The 18,620-nt window shown below is 38.6% G+C and overlaps 1 protein-coding gene across 2 annotated transcripts in view; it reads right to left on the reverse strand.

The window, feature by feature from the left end:
- Positions 1 to 18,620, reverse strand: part of SACK1B (scaffolding CK1 anchoring protein B) — a 53,333-nt gene that overhangs the window by 34,525 nt on the left and 188 nt on the right. The window contains exons 1-2 of one of the 2 annotated variants that reach the window (XM_090136270.1): positions 18,113 to 18,478; positions 14,046 to 14,549 (exon numbers count right to left, since the gene is read on the reverse strand). In XM_090136270.1, the coding sequence (XP_089992396.1) occupies positions 14,046 to 14,489 (444 nt within the window). In that variant the 5' untranslated portion in view covers positions 14,490 to 14,549; positions 18,113 to 18,478. Of the gene's footprint in view, positions 1 to 14,045; positions 14,550 to 18,112; positions 18,479 to 18,620 lie in introns of those variants that run through there. The other variant, XM_031610918.2, reaches the window with a different exon arrangement.

An 18,620-nucleotide genomic window follows, 5' to 3' on the forward strand; every position in this document is an offset into this window, starting at 1 on the left:
GCTAACCACTAGGCTAGGACCACATAATCTGAGATCAGATGTATTCTTAGGATCAGCTCCTTGAAGATGCAATATTGTAAGGCTTGTGATATACCAGCAATCAGATTTCATTATCATAACAGTCCCTTCTTGCATCAAAGTCCATGAATCTGTTACTCTTATCAACATCAGCAGATTTTGCAGCCTGGAAATGGATGCAGAGATAGGATAAGATCTGGTAACATACTGTGAGATTCTAATGGACACAAATATTGACTACAGTAGTATGTTTACGCAGCTGTTTTCCAAAGTAACTTCCAACAAAATCAATTAGGATATTATATCTGAAAAGAAAAGCAATGACGTGGCCTATGGAAAGGACATGAGAATACAGATCAAACAGCTGCCTAAGATCAAAAAGTAAATAAGAATCACATATAAAAAGTATTAGTATAATTAAAATATCAGAATCATGACCAGTCTATTGGAGAAGATTGTGACTACATAAATGGGCTCAAAAGTAAAGCCTTGCCACTGGGATTTGGCTCTGCATCACAGCAAACCTGACTGAATTCAGGGCCAAAGATTCATTGCCCTTCAAATCTCAGCCACAAGGCACCCAAGGCCTGAGAATGAGCAAGTCAGCAAACACTGCTGAATGATCCTCCACAACATCACAGAATCAGAATCACAGAATGTCAGCGATTGGAAGGAACCTCGAAAGATCATCGATGAACACTTGGCAACTTGGAAACAAATGGAATATTTAATTTGAGATTTTCTTGGTTCTGTTGCTTTTAGCAAATCTGAGAAAGAGATGGTATAATATATTAATATTGAAATTCTTCCTGAGCAGCCTGCTGACCTTCAGGACTAGCTGTGACTTTGAAATTAATTAAAAATGTCCTAAGTGACATGCCATCATCAGATTTCATAATGCTTTAATTTAGCTAAATATGTTAATAATTACCATGAAAGGATTTTCACCAATGTCATGCTCAAAGCACTCCACATTTCAGCTCATGTAGCACACTGCTTGCTGAGCCACTGCTGATAGACAGCTTTCCAAAAAAATTTCAGAGCGTGTGTGTGAATGCCCATTGACATAAACATTGTGCAACATGTTTACACTTTTTGTTTGAAGATCATTTAACATCACTTTTTTTCTCATTTTTTACAGGTAAACAGATCTCCTCTACTGTGTTTACGTAGTTTATAGCAGTTTGTTTCGTTCTACTGTTTCAGACTAAAATCTTACCAATAGCCACAGATAAGCTATTCAGGAGCAAGACCAGAATACATCCATGCTCATTATTCACATTCCAATTCCTGTTGACTTCATTCATAGCTAATGAAAAATATATATACTATGAAGCAAAAATATGATTCAGTGTATTTTTACTGTAACTCACCACTGTAAAAAGTTCCCCTAAACTTTGTTACCTACTCATATCCAGTTAAGACTGCTCAACAAGACTGCCAAAACACAGTCTGTTGAGCAAGGAAAAATTCTGCTTATACCTCAATCCATTTCTTTTTGCATACGTTAAACTCTATGGATCCCATAATACAAGCAATGTGAAAACAAGCAGTTTTGGGAAGTTCCATTTTGTTTTTTAAAACTAGAACCTCAATGCGAACAGCAGTGAAATGAAATGCACCAAATAAAATGTTATTGTTGCTTCTGAATGTCTTTAAACCACAACTTTTCATTTTTCATTCAGTACAATAATTTCCTATCATGTAGTGTTATAAAATTATGCTGCTGGAGCATTTCAGTCAACGTACTTTGCTAGAAATAAAGAAATAAAATCTTTAAATACCTAGTTCTTTGTGTTCTTTTAAAAACAATTACAGTTATAGTCTGTCAAATATCATCACCTAGTTCATGTTTGAGATACACAACTCAGATTGGTAACTTCAATTTCCGTAATCAAATACTATTATTACAAATGTCAGAAATTAGAGCTTTCCTTTTTCAAAACATCTGTATTTTTGTTATATATAGTCTACTATCTTCAACACAGACAGCTGTATTATGAACTAGTGAATAATAATATATTAAACTGAAATGCTTTTGCTTTTAGTTTTCATCTCAAAGGACTATTTTATATCATTAATGTAGCAAGCCACCTCCTCAAATAATATAAGCAATGTCTCTCTATGAAATTTAGCAGATAATGGAATTCTGATCCCGAAGATTTTTGAAACCACACTAACAAAATTCAGAACCAATATATCTATGTACACACTGTTAATGTGGGCACAGTGTCATAATTGTCCATTAAAAAATTTTTCAAGGTGTTGTTTTTCTAAATGTTTAAGAATACAAAACATTTTAAAAAGCCCAAACCTATAAACTATTTTAGACAGTTCTATCACAATAGCTAAATTCCAGATGATCAGATCTTACTGCTTTTTCTTTCATTTTGTTTGCTTACATGCCAGCATGCATGAAAAAGCATGTAAGTTTTTAATACATATTTTGCAATAATTTCAAAAGCCTCAGAGTACACATTGAGAAACTTCTCCATGGAATCTATGGAATTTTCCTTGTGTATGAGTAAAGCAAGCATGTGCCATGTGGTGGAAGATAAGAAAGGCTCCATCCCAAGAACAAATTCTTCAGGTTTGTTAGCAGAGAACTCAATAATTTCAGTTCAGGCAAGTCAAAGTAAATTAGAGAAAAAATGATTTTTGCCTATATAGGCACAAGCAACACTTGCTCTTTCTGCATAAATGTGAGAAATTTGTCTTGTTCTCTGAACTGGTATTTTTATCTTCTGCAACATTCACATGTGTATCCGTTCCTTTGGGATAGACTTTTTTGGAATCTGTTCCACGCATGCTTCCAACAGTAAAGAAGAACTGAGTGATGAGATAGCATTTGGAGACGGAAAAATCTTTCACCTCCTTCAGTGCCTTTGTTTGGATTTCAGATATTCAGATATTCAATTCAGTTATTATTTACAGTTTTTAAAAAGGAAAGCAGTTTACTTATGTCCTGGTTTCAGTTAGGATAGAGTTAATTTTCTTCCTAGCTGCTGTCATTGTGCTGTGCTTTGGATTTAGGATGATAACAATGTTGATAGCACACCAATGTGTTAGTTGTTGCAGAGCAGAGCTGCACAGAGCCAAGGACATTTCAGCTCCCGACGCTGCCCTGCCACTGAGGAGCTGAGGGTGCACAAGATGCTGAGAGAGAACAGAATAGGGATAGCTGATGTCAGCTGGCCAAAGGTATGTCCCAAACTATGTGGCGTCATGCCGAATAATAAAACTGAGGGAGGAGTTGGCTGGGATGGCTGCTGCCGCCTCGGGACTGGCTGGGCATCGGTCAGTGGGTGGTGAGCAATCACACTGTGCATCACTTATTTTTTAAATACATACTATTATTTTCCCATTATTTCCTCTCCTAGTAAACTGTCTTTATCTCAACCCACAAGTTCTACCATTTTCCCAACTCCGTCCCCCACCCACTGGGGGAAGAGGGTAAGTGGCTGTGCAGTGCTCAGCTGCCAGCTGGGTTAAAGCACAGCAGCTTAGAGATGCACAAATCTTTTTAGTTGATCCATGAATGAAATCAACTAAAGATGTACATTCATTTTGTATTAGAAGTTTACTGTGGCACTATTTAATAGAAATGGATAATTCAAATACTTAAAATATGATTCTTAGTGATAAACTGTCAGATCCCTACGTGTCGATTCTGCAATCCATATGCTCATTAAGTTAATGGCACTTCTCACATACATAAATTAAAGTATTTTAAACCTCTCAGGATTAGGGATCTAATTTTGCTTCAAGAAGAGATGCCTGTAAAACTTTTTCCAACTTGTCTGAAAAATGAGACAAACTGTGTATATAATCCATTTTTGTAATGAGTCTATTGTAGTTTCTGACCAAGCTAGATCTCTATATTTCACCCTTGCTACAGTAAAATTAGAAAACAACATTTAAAATTACAGCTTACTGCAAAGTAAAACAGAGGATGAGTAAGATGGCCCTATCCAGGCAATATCCACTCTAATCTTTTAGACCTATGAATGATAATGAACTATCAAAAACTTGCCAATACAACAAAGTGATTTGGATAGCAATTTGAAAGCATTATCACACTTCCAATGTCATAGTGGTATTTCATACGTCAGGGAAGACAGAAGATGGTGGAGTGAATGAGACCATGTACTACATGCACTTCAGAGACGAGAGCAGAAATGTCTGCACGTTACAGACACCATACGCAAAATCACAGAAGCAGAGAATCTCTTGGGTTTGAAAAGACCTTTAAGATCATCAAGTGCTACCATTAGCATGACTTACTGAGTCCCTTCTCTAAGCCATGATTCTCACTTCTATATCCATCACTTCCCTCAGCAGCCCATTCTAAGATGTGACCACCCTCTCCATGAAGAAATTATTCCCAATGTCCAGTGTAAATGCCCCCGAATGCATGATGCATGCCTTATTTCCATCCATTTGATACTGATTCCTATGGAGTCATGCCTGACCGATACATGACTGAGTAGAACAAGCCCCTAATCAAGACAAAGTTCCTACATCAAGAGACTGCAGCACTGTATTGCAGCACTTCAGACCAGGGCTGCACCTCCATCATTAAATTTAAATTGTGCATAAGAAATCAAATCATCTCACTAATATGACTTCCAGCTCAAGTGACTGTCGTCATAATTCAATAAGCTTGAAATTCATGAACAAAATAGATAGTGATTTCAGCACAAAAATAACTATTTCAGCATTACTTAATTCTAGTCATTCAGATAATGTGATCATATAGCAGTAGGAGATGAAACAAAGTGATTGCAAATAAATAAGCAAATAGATGTATCAGTCGTAATTCCAGCTTCATCTCTATGCTTATTTTTCTTATTTTGAAAGTATTTCCTCTGAGCAAAATAGAGCTTTTGTTACATTTTAAAGCAGCTTTCTGTATATTTGTTTTAGCACGTATGGAAAAGCTGGATCCACTGAATGGTTGATATTTTTAGACTATCTCTAGCAATGACAGGTTACTGACCTCTATCAAAGAGTCATTGTGCAGTCACATATACTGCCTATTATGAAAAACTAAAAAAAAAACCACAAAAACAAACAAAAAAATACGCACAGCCTTGATAGTGACATTTCAGGCAATTACTGTGTTCGTGTGCTATCTACCATTAGTCAGTGACAAGGAACTATCAGAAGAGTGAACAGCCCCAGATATTATTTCTTTAAGCTGCTGGCTGCAGCCCCAGTTCTGGTGACTGGCAGTCTGTCCCTGGCACTTGAGTGACATCGGTTCTGCTAATGTAGACACTGCTGTCCCCAATGGTTCTGATCAGGAGGTGCTGTCCTCTAGCAGTGAATTCTGCATGGCTTAAAAAGGTCTGTGCACAGTGTCTGTAACGTGCAGACAGGTAGCTCTGCTCCTACTTCTTGAGAAGGTCCCACAGAGGATCAGCAGGAACCTGCTTTTCTCTCTGCTGGTTATTCCACCTTATCCCTATGTTTAAGTCTGCCATACTGAGTATCAAAAGCCTAGTATGAAAACACTAACTGCAATGCCTTCTGCAGGCGGATGCCACTCAGATTCACCTGAATTAAAAGGTGATGTCTAGTGCTTACCTAGTACTTAGCCCATAAAGGAAGTTTATTGAGCTGAAGTGCGGCCTGCTTGGGAAAGAGTGCCTGCAGCTCCAGGAAACAGCATGAAAATGAGGCAGAGATGTTACACCTGCTGTTTGAACAGAAGGCACACCCATTTGGCCACCTGAGCACACAGCCCTGTGCTCCTGTTCTAGCCCAACTGCTAGTGGATGAAGCAGATATCAAAGTTCTCTTTTCATCTCCGAGAGATACAGCACAGAACTTCTCACATTACCTTATCGGGGCTTCATCTCTCACAGCAGAGTGCTTGCAGAAGCAAAAAGGCCTGAGGAGATCTGGTGCTGTAGTTAGCAAAAAGCCCTGGATAAAAGGCACCCCACCAAAGCTTTCTGGTAGGCAGCTCTGTGCCTACATGCCTGGCAGTGAGGGCAAGGGTCACAGCAGAGCCTGGGCTTGAGGGATTAGTTCTGGTTTTCTTAGGCCTTACATCTTCCAGCATGTGCTTCAGACTGAGACATAACTAGTTAAGGCAATCTGCTCTTACCTAAAGTATGAGAACAGCCCATGCGTGTCTTGAAGAAACGCCCTCTTTATCTGAAGATAAGGAAGACCTTTATGCTGCTAAATACATTTTTGAAAAGTAAGCACTACAAAGCGACTGTCATATACTAATACAAACTTGTCTGGAACAGTACTGATGTTCCTCAGACATTAGTTTTCATAGCTATAACACTAAATGCATAATCATGATTTTTTATCAAGCAAACCTACAGAAATGAGAAAATAACAAATTTGTTATCTAACCCCTACTCGTTCTGTTTGCTAATGTATATTACTCTTTGGCTTTTGATTTATAATTGTCTCTTTTTTCAACTCTTGAAATTCAATGCCTTTGTGGCTTGATATTCTCATCTACAAAACTGCAAACACTTTGGTCATATTCTTTGATGGCTAAGGATAAAGGAGAGCATATAAATTCTGAATCCACTGTGGCAGTGACATTTCTGCCAATCAGGAACACTAAGATGCCAGTCAACTGTACAGCATAGAGACTTAGGGCAAAACATAGCAATGTTTACAACTTAAGAAAACAAACACACAGCACACTGGAAAAAGATGGCAAAGGCAAGAGGAACAGAGATAGCTACAGGTATAAATAATACTACTGTAAATTCAACAGGCTTACTACTAAGTGGAGAACGTACAATAAATTTGTTAACTTTGTTGATCAAGCAAGCTGTAGCCCGACCTTGCAATTATTTATTTTGAACAGCTGTACTGAGGTGAGTCATTTTATGGATGGCAGTAGGAACTCCTACAAAGCAACAAGCAAAATCCCAGTTACAGCATGTGATTGTTCTGACAGTCCTCACTTCTCTCCTCTCTAGGTGAGGTAAATCAGGATAGGATTTCCAAGTACAAAAGCCTTCTAAGGTCTCAAGCACGCTGAAAATGTGGATTTTAATTTTGGTTGTACAGAATATCACCTGTTCATTAGGATACACTTAGAGATGTAACCTAACAGAAGACTAAAGGGAAAATTGTGATCACACTGGTATCATTGAAAAAGTCTGCACTTCTTTTGGAGAGGTGAATTCTAAAGTGTAGTTCGATTATTACAGTGCCTTGTACTACTCCATGGGGAAAATAACACAGCTACAAGCAAGCTGTTCTGAAATAACTACAAGTGAAGTACACACTTGTATTAAGAAACTAAATACAAATAACTCAGTGGCATTCACCCCCACTCCTGAACAGGAGAATGGGAAATTCTGACAGCAGCTAGCAGGTTTTTGTGCTTCCGGACTTTTTTCCTCCACATCAGCCAATCTCCACATTCCATGTAGTTTCTATTACACTACATGAACACTCCTGCAGCAGGGTGGAATCTATACATGCTCCTTTAGAATACGTTAATAGGTAGTAGAGTATTTGCGTTTCCAAATTTTGATACGTGAGAAATGAATTTAAAGATTAAAGTTGTCCAAAATGTGTTCTCCATTCCTCAGAGCAGCACTGGCTATGTTGGAAAGTTCTTTGAGATAAAACACTATGCTAAGAGATCAAAAAAGGCCGATGGCAATACTGAATGTGAAATGATTAAGCCTGTACTTCTTCAGGCAAGATTCTTCCCTGGCTGAAAAACTTGTGAAAACCCAGATCTCTTGAGGATAGGAATTCAGAAGAACAAAAATAGCTTCGACATTATTGGTTTTCTTTTGAAAAGAAGAAAAAGAGAGAAACAAACCTCAAATACACTGGACTGGCAACTAGAAGCACCATTTTTGCCTGGGCAGTATCACTTTATGTCAACAGTTTTGTATTTATAGTAGATCTTTCCTTATAATCTATTCAGCATGTCGTAGTACAAAGATCTTACTGAATATGCCTAAAGAACACTTTACAGAACGCACAAGCAGTATAAATGACTTTTTAATAGCACTCCCTTGTTTTGACTGACAAAGATTTATGTCAATAAGAGAAAATGTTCTAATGAAAAATATTGCTACAAAACATATGTACGTGCTTACTTCTCATGTACTAGGCAGACATTAATAAATACAGCTATCTGTAAAGTCTGATCTTTACTTTTCCTTATTCCATTTTTAAATCCATCATAGATGTGCAGTATTTTGATAGTGCATTAGCACAGCTGTGACATAAAAAGGCAGTGCCAATCAATCAGTTCACTGCCTCTTTCCAGATAAAACACAAGCACCAAATACTGGTGAACAGATCTGCAAACCTTTGACATGATGGAAACCCTGTGAGCAAAAACTTCTTAACTGATTACTTCTTTTTTTGTCAGATTCCCCCTTCCCATGCTAGCCTTAGCCTTTGCTTACTCTTCAGTTTTAGATCCTATGAGTGAATATAATTTATAGAGAAATGGTGTAGAAGAAATGCACTTAACAGAAGTCCTAGGCCTCTGGTGTTTGCTTATGCTCTTTTACATCACTGCCCTCCTAAACTTTCACATCTCAAAACCATTCCAACCTTTTCTCCAGACGTTATAAAAGTTCTCCCTTGTGTTAAAAATTCAGGTCAAATTAAGATGATTTCCTGTTAGCAGTTAAATTAGCATTTCCACACACTTCAGTTTTAAGGAGAATTTGATCATTAAGTCCTTCCACTCCTCTCTTACAAAATCTGAGTGGCCACTTCAAAGAGTGCCCTATTGCTGCCTCTTCTCTTTGTATGTATCATCACTTGTATGACTATGCTCACGCAGACAATGTCAGGGCAGGGGGCGAGGGGGGCAGGTAAATAAACAAGGATGACGATTCCACAGGCAAATTCAGTCTGGAGAATACCTGACATGATTACTCACCGTGAGCAGATAACAAAGAACAAACACCAAATCATACAGTAGGAGCACAAACAACACATCCTCTTCCAGTGTGTTGCATGTCCCCTGTGTGATTAGAAAAACTGGGACACAACCTTATTCTCTCTAATGAATCTACGAAAGGCTAACATCATGTTTCACCTGGAAAGTATATGCGTGACTGCCATGCTGGTCTGCAAATACCAGGAACCCATTTCACAGAAGGTGAGCAGAAGCACTTGATGAATGGATTTCTTTAATGTAGTGCTGGTACTAAAACACCTGCTGAATTCCTTGTGTAGTAGCATATCTTAGCAAGGAAAACTTTGTCCAGACATCTTCAACTGAGAACTTAGAAAACGTATCCATCATTTATCATTTATCAGGGACTCTAGAAATAGCATAAAAATTTGTTTCAGTGGGATGACTATTTCATTTACCAACCTCTTTCCTGGAATTCAGTAATTTTTTCATGCTTTTATGAACAATAAATTGTAGCCCCTCTCTCTCATCTACTTGGATGGCTGCAGTTAATGAGCTAAGATAAGCACTGCTGCAAGCATAACTCACTATCATTGTTCCAATCTCTGTTCAAATTCTATTTAAAATAGTTGGCAAAGAGTATTGTTGAGAGAGTAAAAATGATTGCTTAACAGTCTTCCACACCCATATTCTACAAGTTTCTTTCTGCATGGAGGCATCACACTTCATATAGGCACAAAAAGAGCCTGGTTTTCTCTCATATTTGTATATAGCTAGTACTAGATCATTATTTCTGTATCTATGCACATATCCAAACAAGGAAATCAATAGCATATGATCATTTTCTTCTGTTATGCACATCCTCTTGCTCATGCCTTAAAGTATCAAACCAAATCAAACAAGCTGGGGAAAAAAAGAAATCAGAAGAAATTAATTTCCTTTTTCCATAGATGTAAAAAGAATCAACTGTTTTTTGTTTACTTGACTTGGGCCAGGACTCTGCAAGACAAGACAGAAATGATACTTAGACTTCATACAACAGTTCTCTCACAAGAACTCAAAAAAGTGACTTACTAAAGGCCTACGTACAGGGGGTCCAGCAAGACTTAATAACAAGTTACACCCTTTTACACTATAACTTAATTCTTTCCTCATGGCTCCAAGTTTTTTAAACGTTAAAAAACCCAATTTCAGCAGAAACACCTGCCTCTCTTCGATTTTCCAAAATAGTCATATATTAACCATCTAAATCTCAATTTAATCTTCTTAAAGAAATAACTTTTTGAAAAGTCTTACAACTATCACTGATTTTATGAGTCCAGATTTAAGACTGCTATGCTATCTGAATAAAATAAATCAGTGCAAAGTGTGGCATATTAGCTGGATAGCCTGCAACTTAATACATTCCATCAGGAATCCCAAAAGTATGTCAAAGAAGTCTTTCAGTGTTTTCTGGCTTGCGTTGCAAAGCAGTAATCCTTGGGTTGTCTAAACAACATGATTCTTAACAAAACAGGTTTGAATTCTCTCCAGGAAGAGCTGATCCTTATTTGGATATCAATCTAAAAGACTCAGAGCTATGCATTCTCTCTAAGGTATGTAGGAATGTCTCAGTGGTAGAAAGGGGAATCCAGTTAATGAAGTGAGAGAAAAACACGCAGCCAGAAGGACCCTTTGCTTCTCTGTCCTGCCCTTTCCCTGTTCTCTTGCCCTGCCAATCATGCTTGAGAAAACAGTACAAGATGTTTGTAAAACCTATGTGCAAACTTCACAACTTACAGTTTTGAGACAACTCGTGAAAAGTTATACAGGAAAAGAACACTTCATTATTGAAATCTCTGTGTTACTTTATAGTAAGAGGAGGAAGATTCACATTAACTTGACAAAGATGAGTAATCATCTTGATACCATTTCTCAGATGAATAATCTTGTCAGGAAAAACTGCTAAACATTATCAGTTGTGGTTCAGACAGCTCAGCTGAGATGAGTCAGGCTGTAGGAACACCTCAAGCTTCCGAGAAGCTAGAAACCTATCAGCGATTAAAGGCACAACCTTCCAAAACACAAGGAATAAGGCTACCAGCTTGTTTGCAAAAGTCTGTCCATCATTAAGGTCAGACAGACCTTGCAGCACTTTCTTCCCCACACGGTTACATCAACATCTGAAAAAGAGTCATGGTTCGTGAACTGACACAGTCCTGTCAAACAGCCTCCTTGCATGAACATCAGTTATGTCAACAGAGGAGCAGGGTTGGCAAGCTGTATCATTTGAACATGAGGTCTAGTTACACTAACAGTAAACCCATTTTGTTGGCAAGTTGGTTTGACCTGAGGCATTCTGCTAACCTCACACTGACAGCATAGCTATCCCACAGAAGCACTGTAGACCGTGACGTAATGTCATCTTCTGTACAACAAATTCTAATCTATGTTCAGAAACATATATCACAAGTACGCAGTCCATTGATATAAAACTCCATTGTTATATTGACTGGATTTAGCATGAAGATGATGTGCATAATTTTTCTACAGATTATACACTTAAGGAGCATGTGACAAGATTTTCTTACGACACTATTTCACAGTCAGTTTTTAGTATAGTGTAGCACAGCCTTACATATGGTTTTCCTCTTTAGTCAGGAAAAAATTGCTGTCAGCAAGCAAATTGCTTAACGTTGTTTACGACATGTCTTCTTAAGGTCAGAATTAACATAAGTAATAATCATTTTAAGGAGTGACACTGTGATGCATCAAGCAAAGGAGGTCAAGAGTAAGTCCACTAATAATGCCATCTTATCCTTATATATCTCCAAATATTCAAAAGAGTCTAGGTTTCAACTAGCTTAGCCTCAGTTATGAATTTTTGGGCTAGTATATACATACAAATATGTTGAATAGTTTTCCTTCTTGGGTGGATCAGTGCAGAAGCGTTCTCTGACTTGTCCACGTAGGAGTTGGTTTCTCACTGTACTGAGTGTTCAGGTAGTCCAGGGAAATCAATGCCTGAACTCAGGTACACAGGTTTGGTGCTTAAAGTTTTGGTGGTATGAGTACTGTCATCTTCAACAGCCTGTTTATTTTCCCACTGAAATTGGGAAAATGCTAAAACGCCCATAAAACCTGCTTAGAGCTGTATTGGTTTAATATGATTTGCTGAATAACCTTTTTATTCTGTACAGGTTTCTTCTCTCATGTGTGACACTTTTTACTTCCTTTGAAAATTATCATATGACTACACGTCTCCAGTATCACATAACACAGACTCTGTTTAATATATTTTTATACATGGCTTAGGAGAAGTAGCCTGTTTACAAAGTGTTTGCCTGCTGTAGGCATGTTTTAAATACCTTACTTTATCTTACTTAGAAGTCCTTTAAACTTTTCCACACATATCACAGAAGGGGTTGAACAACCCTCTGTCTTTTAGATTTAATTGCTGCTTCTTAAAGTAACCAACCTGTATCGCTGTATCAACAATGTTATGGTTGCTGCTCCTGAGATTGTACTGATCAACTACACAAGCCTTTCAGCTGTCGTATTTGGCAGTGACCATACATCATATCCTCCTTGTAACATGAAAATGACACAGCCTTATGAGAGAGCTAGATTAAACTTCCTTTTCAAAAAGAGGTAAGAATCACACTTATTTTTCTGCCTAGCTGAATTCAAAGTAGGCATACTCCCTAAAACGACATTTAACTAGACAGCCCTGGAGAGTCATTGGAGAGGGCCTGGATGGCATATAAACGAAATAGCGAAGAAGTGAAAAAGGACTGGAAACAGTATTTCCTCATGGTGTTTCACGACCTCACAAATCTAAGCTGGCCTTGGCAACAGACTTAACTCTGTTTTCTTTCTTTCCCTTTCAGTAGATACATTAGTAGCTCTGAAGCAGTAGTTGAAAAAGATCAAAGTATGCCAACCAAGCCAAGTCCTACTGCATCCAAAAGCAGAAAACAACTGTCAATTTAAAAGGGAGAAAGAGGGGAAAAAAAAAAGAATTCTCTTCCTTGTGTTGAGAGCAGACGATAATTCAAGGCTGTAAATTGCATGACAAATGCTCTAGTGATAAGTCTATTGTAGCAACAAATTATTATACTTTATCTAAATAGAGAGAGGTCATAAAAAGACATCCTTCCCTTCCACACGCCCTTTTCAATTCACTTCTATTGCACCCATTTACACGCATATTTAACTCACAATAGTGTTTACAGAGGTACTTGACTTGGATGTCCTACAGATTTAAAGCTCTTACAGAGCAAAAATAAACTTTTTCCATGGGGAAAAAAGGAGAGCAAGGTATACTTGCTAGGAATACTTCTGAAACCTCATCACATCTGTTTCGGAAGGTAACATGGCCCAGAGTCCACCTCAACTCCTTAAATATACATCTATTTTTTATTTTTATTTTTGTTAAACATAACGCTGGGAAGCAAGAGGCACATGCATTGTACATACAGAGCTCCATCTTCTCAGTGTGAGTCTTAGGAAATTTAAGATGCAAAAGTTCCTAAGCAAAGATAAGTACATTCGGAGAAGTATTTCTTCTAAGTTAGAAATTAGACAGAAATGGAGTAAGGCAACTAAAAGAGCTAAAACTCATTTCCTTGTTCCCTAAACTGTTTTTTGTTTTTTTGTTTTTTTTTTTTCTTCTCAAGTCTCTCTAATACCTTCTCAATTAACTTTCATGGTGATAGTGGGCATGCAAAATCACAAAAGCAGAGAATCATAAGGTATATGAGTACAATGTACATATAGATGTTTTTTTCTAACAACAGGATAGCATACCAAACTGATGCATGTTCCCACTGCACATATTCCCAACTGATGAAGGACAGAAACCTTAGGATTATACCCTGAAGTTGGATAGAACTGTGTCATTTGAGGCATATTCAAATGAGGTCAAAGCAATGGTATGCTGATTACCAACAGATTTCTCATGGACTAATGGTCAGCAATACAGTAAAATAGTCATAATGCTTCATTAATTCCTTTAACTAATCCCTGATCCCTTGTAAATGAGGTTAAATCGTAAGCAGCCAGATAATTTTTTTCTTGCCCAGGGAGGAAAAAAGCTCCTGATAAAACACCAACTAGATTACTGCTACTTCTTTTTTTTTTCCCCCCCAGTATTTTTCATGTTTACCTTTCTTGCATCTCGTATCATCTTCCGAATAGTTTCCTTTATGGTGTAAGGCTGTGCTCGTGGGGGATGAAAAAGCAGATCAATATTTGTGCCACCAGAAATTCCAGGCATCAGGTAGGGCCAACCTAAGTCAAGATTTGGAGCTTCCACATCTGATTCAATAGGCCAGTAGGTTCCCGAAGAAGAGGTGTCATCAATGGCATTGTTAGAGGAATAAACTGTGTTTTGGGGAAGTTTATGAACATTGTTCAAAATATAATCAATTTCCTCATCTGCAAGGAACTCTGAACATCTCTCTTTCGAAAGAAATTCTTTGTAGGCTTCTAAACCTCCTTCAATTAGAGCATCAATAGCGACTCGGTACCATTCCTTGTAATGAGGCTCAATAAAGTTGTCTGATCTGCATTCATCGTGTAGGGATGATAGCAAAGATGAGGTTTCCATTTTCACATATATTTTGTACAAAGTCTCTTACACTTCCATTTGTGAGTTGGTGAAATATACCTGTAAGGAGAGGAAAGTAAAGTAAGACAACAATCAGAATAGTTGTAGCAGTCTAAGTCAGACACACGCAAGATATTATGCAAAATACTTTTCTGACAATATTGCTGACACCTTTTTCTCACACCTTCTAGGAACATCAAAGCGTTTTGAAAATGCTCGGAGATGAATATTCCCAAATGACTATTAGGAAGCTACTTAAGGAGCCTCTTCTACTTAAGGCAATACTAAGCACGTGAAATGATTTGGTGAAAGTCTTCTATTTAAAAGACAGCAGAACACTGAAGATCTGCACCAATAACACATACACAAAGTATATTCCAGTACACTACTCTAGGTGGTGTTTCAAAAGTCTCTTTATAATAACAACTGACAGAGCAGTGTTGAGAGAAATGCTTCAGAAAACAATTATTTCCTAATTTTTGATGCAACACATACCTTTTCTCTGGCTTCTTTGAAATTACAGTAATTCAGGTCCTACTTCTTATCTGTTTGTTCTCCCATGCTGATCTAATCCATCTGCTGCTCCTGAGCAGGTATAGCCTACCTCATTTCAGTGACTTATGAGGAACTCCAGAAAGATGTCTCCTCCCACATCTGGGATCAAATTCTGATTCAGCAATCTGATGTCTAGTTTCCACCCTGCTCATTCCTTCTGCCAAAAGGAGCGGCTGCTTTAATCTCACCTTTTTTTTTTTCTTTTTTTTTTTTTTCAAAACATTAATAATAAGTAAGCTCTTTATTGCTGATGGAATAAAAATTCATTCTTACCATCTTTTTTATTTCATTTAACAAAGATTGAAAGGCTTGGTTCCTGCTATGTCAGTTTTGGATTTAAAGCTGACAGAGGACAAATGACCAAGATTTCTTCCCTCATGCATGTGCAACTCTAAGGAGTTTCTGCAACTCACCTAGAACCTAAACTGCAATGATTTTCTGAACCAGACAGAACCCTCCCCTCCCCCCCCCCAAAAAAAAGTCACAGGAATGGCATGACCAGTCATGTGAAATAGAAAGATGATGTATGGTAGTAGTGCCTCTTTTCTCAGGGCTAGAACATGAGCCTTGCATCATGTGGAGCTTAGGAGAAAGACAACAGAAGTAGGAAAGAACAGCTAGTGAAGCCAGAATAATTATGATAAGCATATACAAAGTATTGTTTGCAAGTTAACGCTAGGTTACCTTGTAAGCCTAATTATTAGTATAGCAATATAATAGGAAGAGTCATACAGTTTCGTTTACTGACATATAAATAAAATTCTCTATTCATATCAAGCCCTTTCAGATATTTTTGCTAACAGTGTTTCTACTGTCCGCTGGGAATGGTTTAAATCTTCTTGAAAGGAAACTTAAGTTAGGTGCATTAAGCTAAGAATGGAAATCAAAATTTCCATACACTATCGGTACTCTGAGGTACAATGAAATGTTCAATTAAACCAAGATTTCTGAGGATCTTGGGAAGTCTAAGGTTAAAAAAAGACAAAGAAAGAATAATCCAGATCTGAGGCTGGCACCAGCATGTCATAAGAAATAATCCCATTTGAATCCTGTCTCCCAGCCAAAAAGCAGGATAGATCTTCCCAGATAGGATTGCTTTCGAGCCTGGGGGAAAGGAGTGTTTCTTACAGCTTCCAGAGAAGCTCTTTATGGTGAACAGGAAAGCAGTAAGTAAAAGGGATCTGATAGCTTTCCTCTGATCAAGAATTATATGTATTCCTATGGCAGATATTCAGGGCTTCATTCCACACTGCATTTGCAGGCAAAAATACAACATTATAAAATGGGAACAATACCATTTCCATGCATACACTGTCCAGATGCAGATGACAAACTATGGTGTAGTGTGGCAGATCAACCAAGCATGCAGCACAGACAAAACAGACTATTTCAAAGGTCTAACTCTGAAAATACTGCAAAAATAAAAACTTCAAATTGGTGTACCATAAAAAGCAATCACGTGGAACAAGTTTTCAAGAAATTTTAGGCAAAGAATGAAAAAGTACCAAGAGAACAAAGTGCACAGTTACTAGGCTGAGTTGTTCATAAGAATCTCAACAGTAATAGACGCAACTTTACTGATCACCTCACATACTCCTCTCATGGGACCTTCCAGGACAAGGAGACCACTCCAAACACTGCTAGAAAACAGTCAGTCTTAGTATGATGTTAAAGAATTAATCTTTATTTTACTAAGGCAAATGAAAGATATTTTTGAAATCATTATTGTTTTAGAATGGATGTTGTCCTAGTAGTTTTGTCACTGGATGCAAATATATATAGTTGAGAAAGACATTCAAGCATTTATTTCAAAACTTTGGTTAAATCCCTTTCTCTTCTTCTCTCTCCTTTGACAATAGCACTAGGGAACAGGACTATATTTAATATGTGGAGTTGCGCAATATAAAGTATTTAATGTTATGAACACATATACATCTGCATATATATAATGCAGAAAATGATTGCATGCGTGTGCATTTGTGATCATTAATTGTTGTATGAACCAAATACAACAACATACACTCAACATCTTCCAAACAGGAATAGTTATTTTACAGGAAGCATCTTTTACACTGATCTTTGATTTACAAGTGCTGTTTATAAAAGAAGTTTAAAGCTGTATATATTTCTTTAAGAAGTAGATGTTAAAATAAATCACAGAGGAGATGAGACAAATGAAATTATTCTAGTTCCACTTTTTTGAAGTAAGGACACCAGCACGTGACGCATTCATGAGAAGAAACAAAAGAAAACTCTCAAATTAAAATTATGGTGTCAGGTGTACTTGACAAGAAGTCTTGAAGCAGGGATTTTCCTCCTTAGAAGGCAAGAGCCTCTTTGTAGAAAATATACCTATGAAATCAATATATTTTTTGAATGAGAGACTGAGATTTAAGCAAAAGTCTAAAAGAAAGCTTTGATGTAATTTTCAACCATATCTAACTTCTGCACAATCAGCTTGATTCCTCAGGATTTATCCTCCTTGAGCAAACAATTCTATCAGCAAAGTTGTGCTGAATGAGGCCCTTCTCTGGAGGCTTCCAGGACCCTGGCAACACCCACCCTCCCACCTTTGCAGATGTCACCTATGCTTTGTAAGACTCATGACCACAAATGCTACCAGGAGAGGTGTTGTTTACACCCGGAGAAAGAAGCTTAACTGTTTGTTTCTTCTAGTCCTCTCTATCACCCACCTTGAGACCAGAAAGAAGAAAAGCTGAAAGAAAAGCAGGTGTGTGTTTTTATGGGAAGATACTGAGAGTACCCCAGCTTCCACAAAAACAACGTATGAGAAATTCCCACTGCAGAAAATGACACAGTATTCTGGGGTGGCTCCAAAAGTACAGCCTTCCTACAGGCTAGAGCTGAGGACAAGAAATTTCCCTGCCTAGTTATTTTTCTCAGGATTTCAAACATTTCCCATTCAGTAACTCTGTGGGGCAGCCCCAACCTCAGGCTCTCACGGCCGGTCCATGGGAAGGCCCTGGCCACGGTGCTCTCCTAGGGACGTCCTCAGCCCCTTCCCCAGTCACCTGGCCAGCTTCCACACAAAGTTTCCATCTCCATACCTTGGAAAAGGGACATTTCTTGTCCCAGCCCCTTCGCGTGCTGTCTCTGGGGTTCTAGGAACCTGGTGCTGCCCTGGGGACGACTGGGTGTTCTGCACCCGTTCTCCACCAAACACGGCATTAAGGAACCGTACCAACGGCACACGCTATTTACTAACGCCAGGCGGTAACAGGCAACCGTACCGTCGCTCGTACCGCATCCAAGCAAAAAAACAAACAACGGAACCAAACACAAAAACAAAACCGCAAACGTTCCCACTCCTTCACTTTTGAGGCTGGAAGTTCACTTTTCAGGCGAAAGAACCATCCGCGGGCACCGCCACGTGCTCGGCCACGCCTCAGCCTCGGGGACGCCGCACGCGTGGCACCTACGGCCACCTCGGGGCGGGCAGCAGCGCCCGGCGGGGCTCGGCGGCACCTCCGCGCCCCTCGGCGCTGCCCCGGCCCCGCCGCCGGGGGGAGCCCTTCCCGAGCGCCGCCCGCCCCCGCCCGGTCCCCGTAGCGGCCG

Source organism: Phasianus colchicus, chromosome 2 (genome assembly GCF_987193195.1).
Source record: "Phasianus colchicus chromosome 2, bPhaCol1.hap1.1, whole genome shotgun sequence".
NCBI lineage: Eukaryota > Metazoa > Chordata > Aves > Galliformes > Phasianidae > Phasianus > Phasianus colchicus.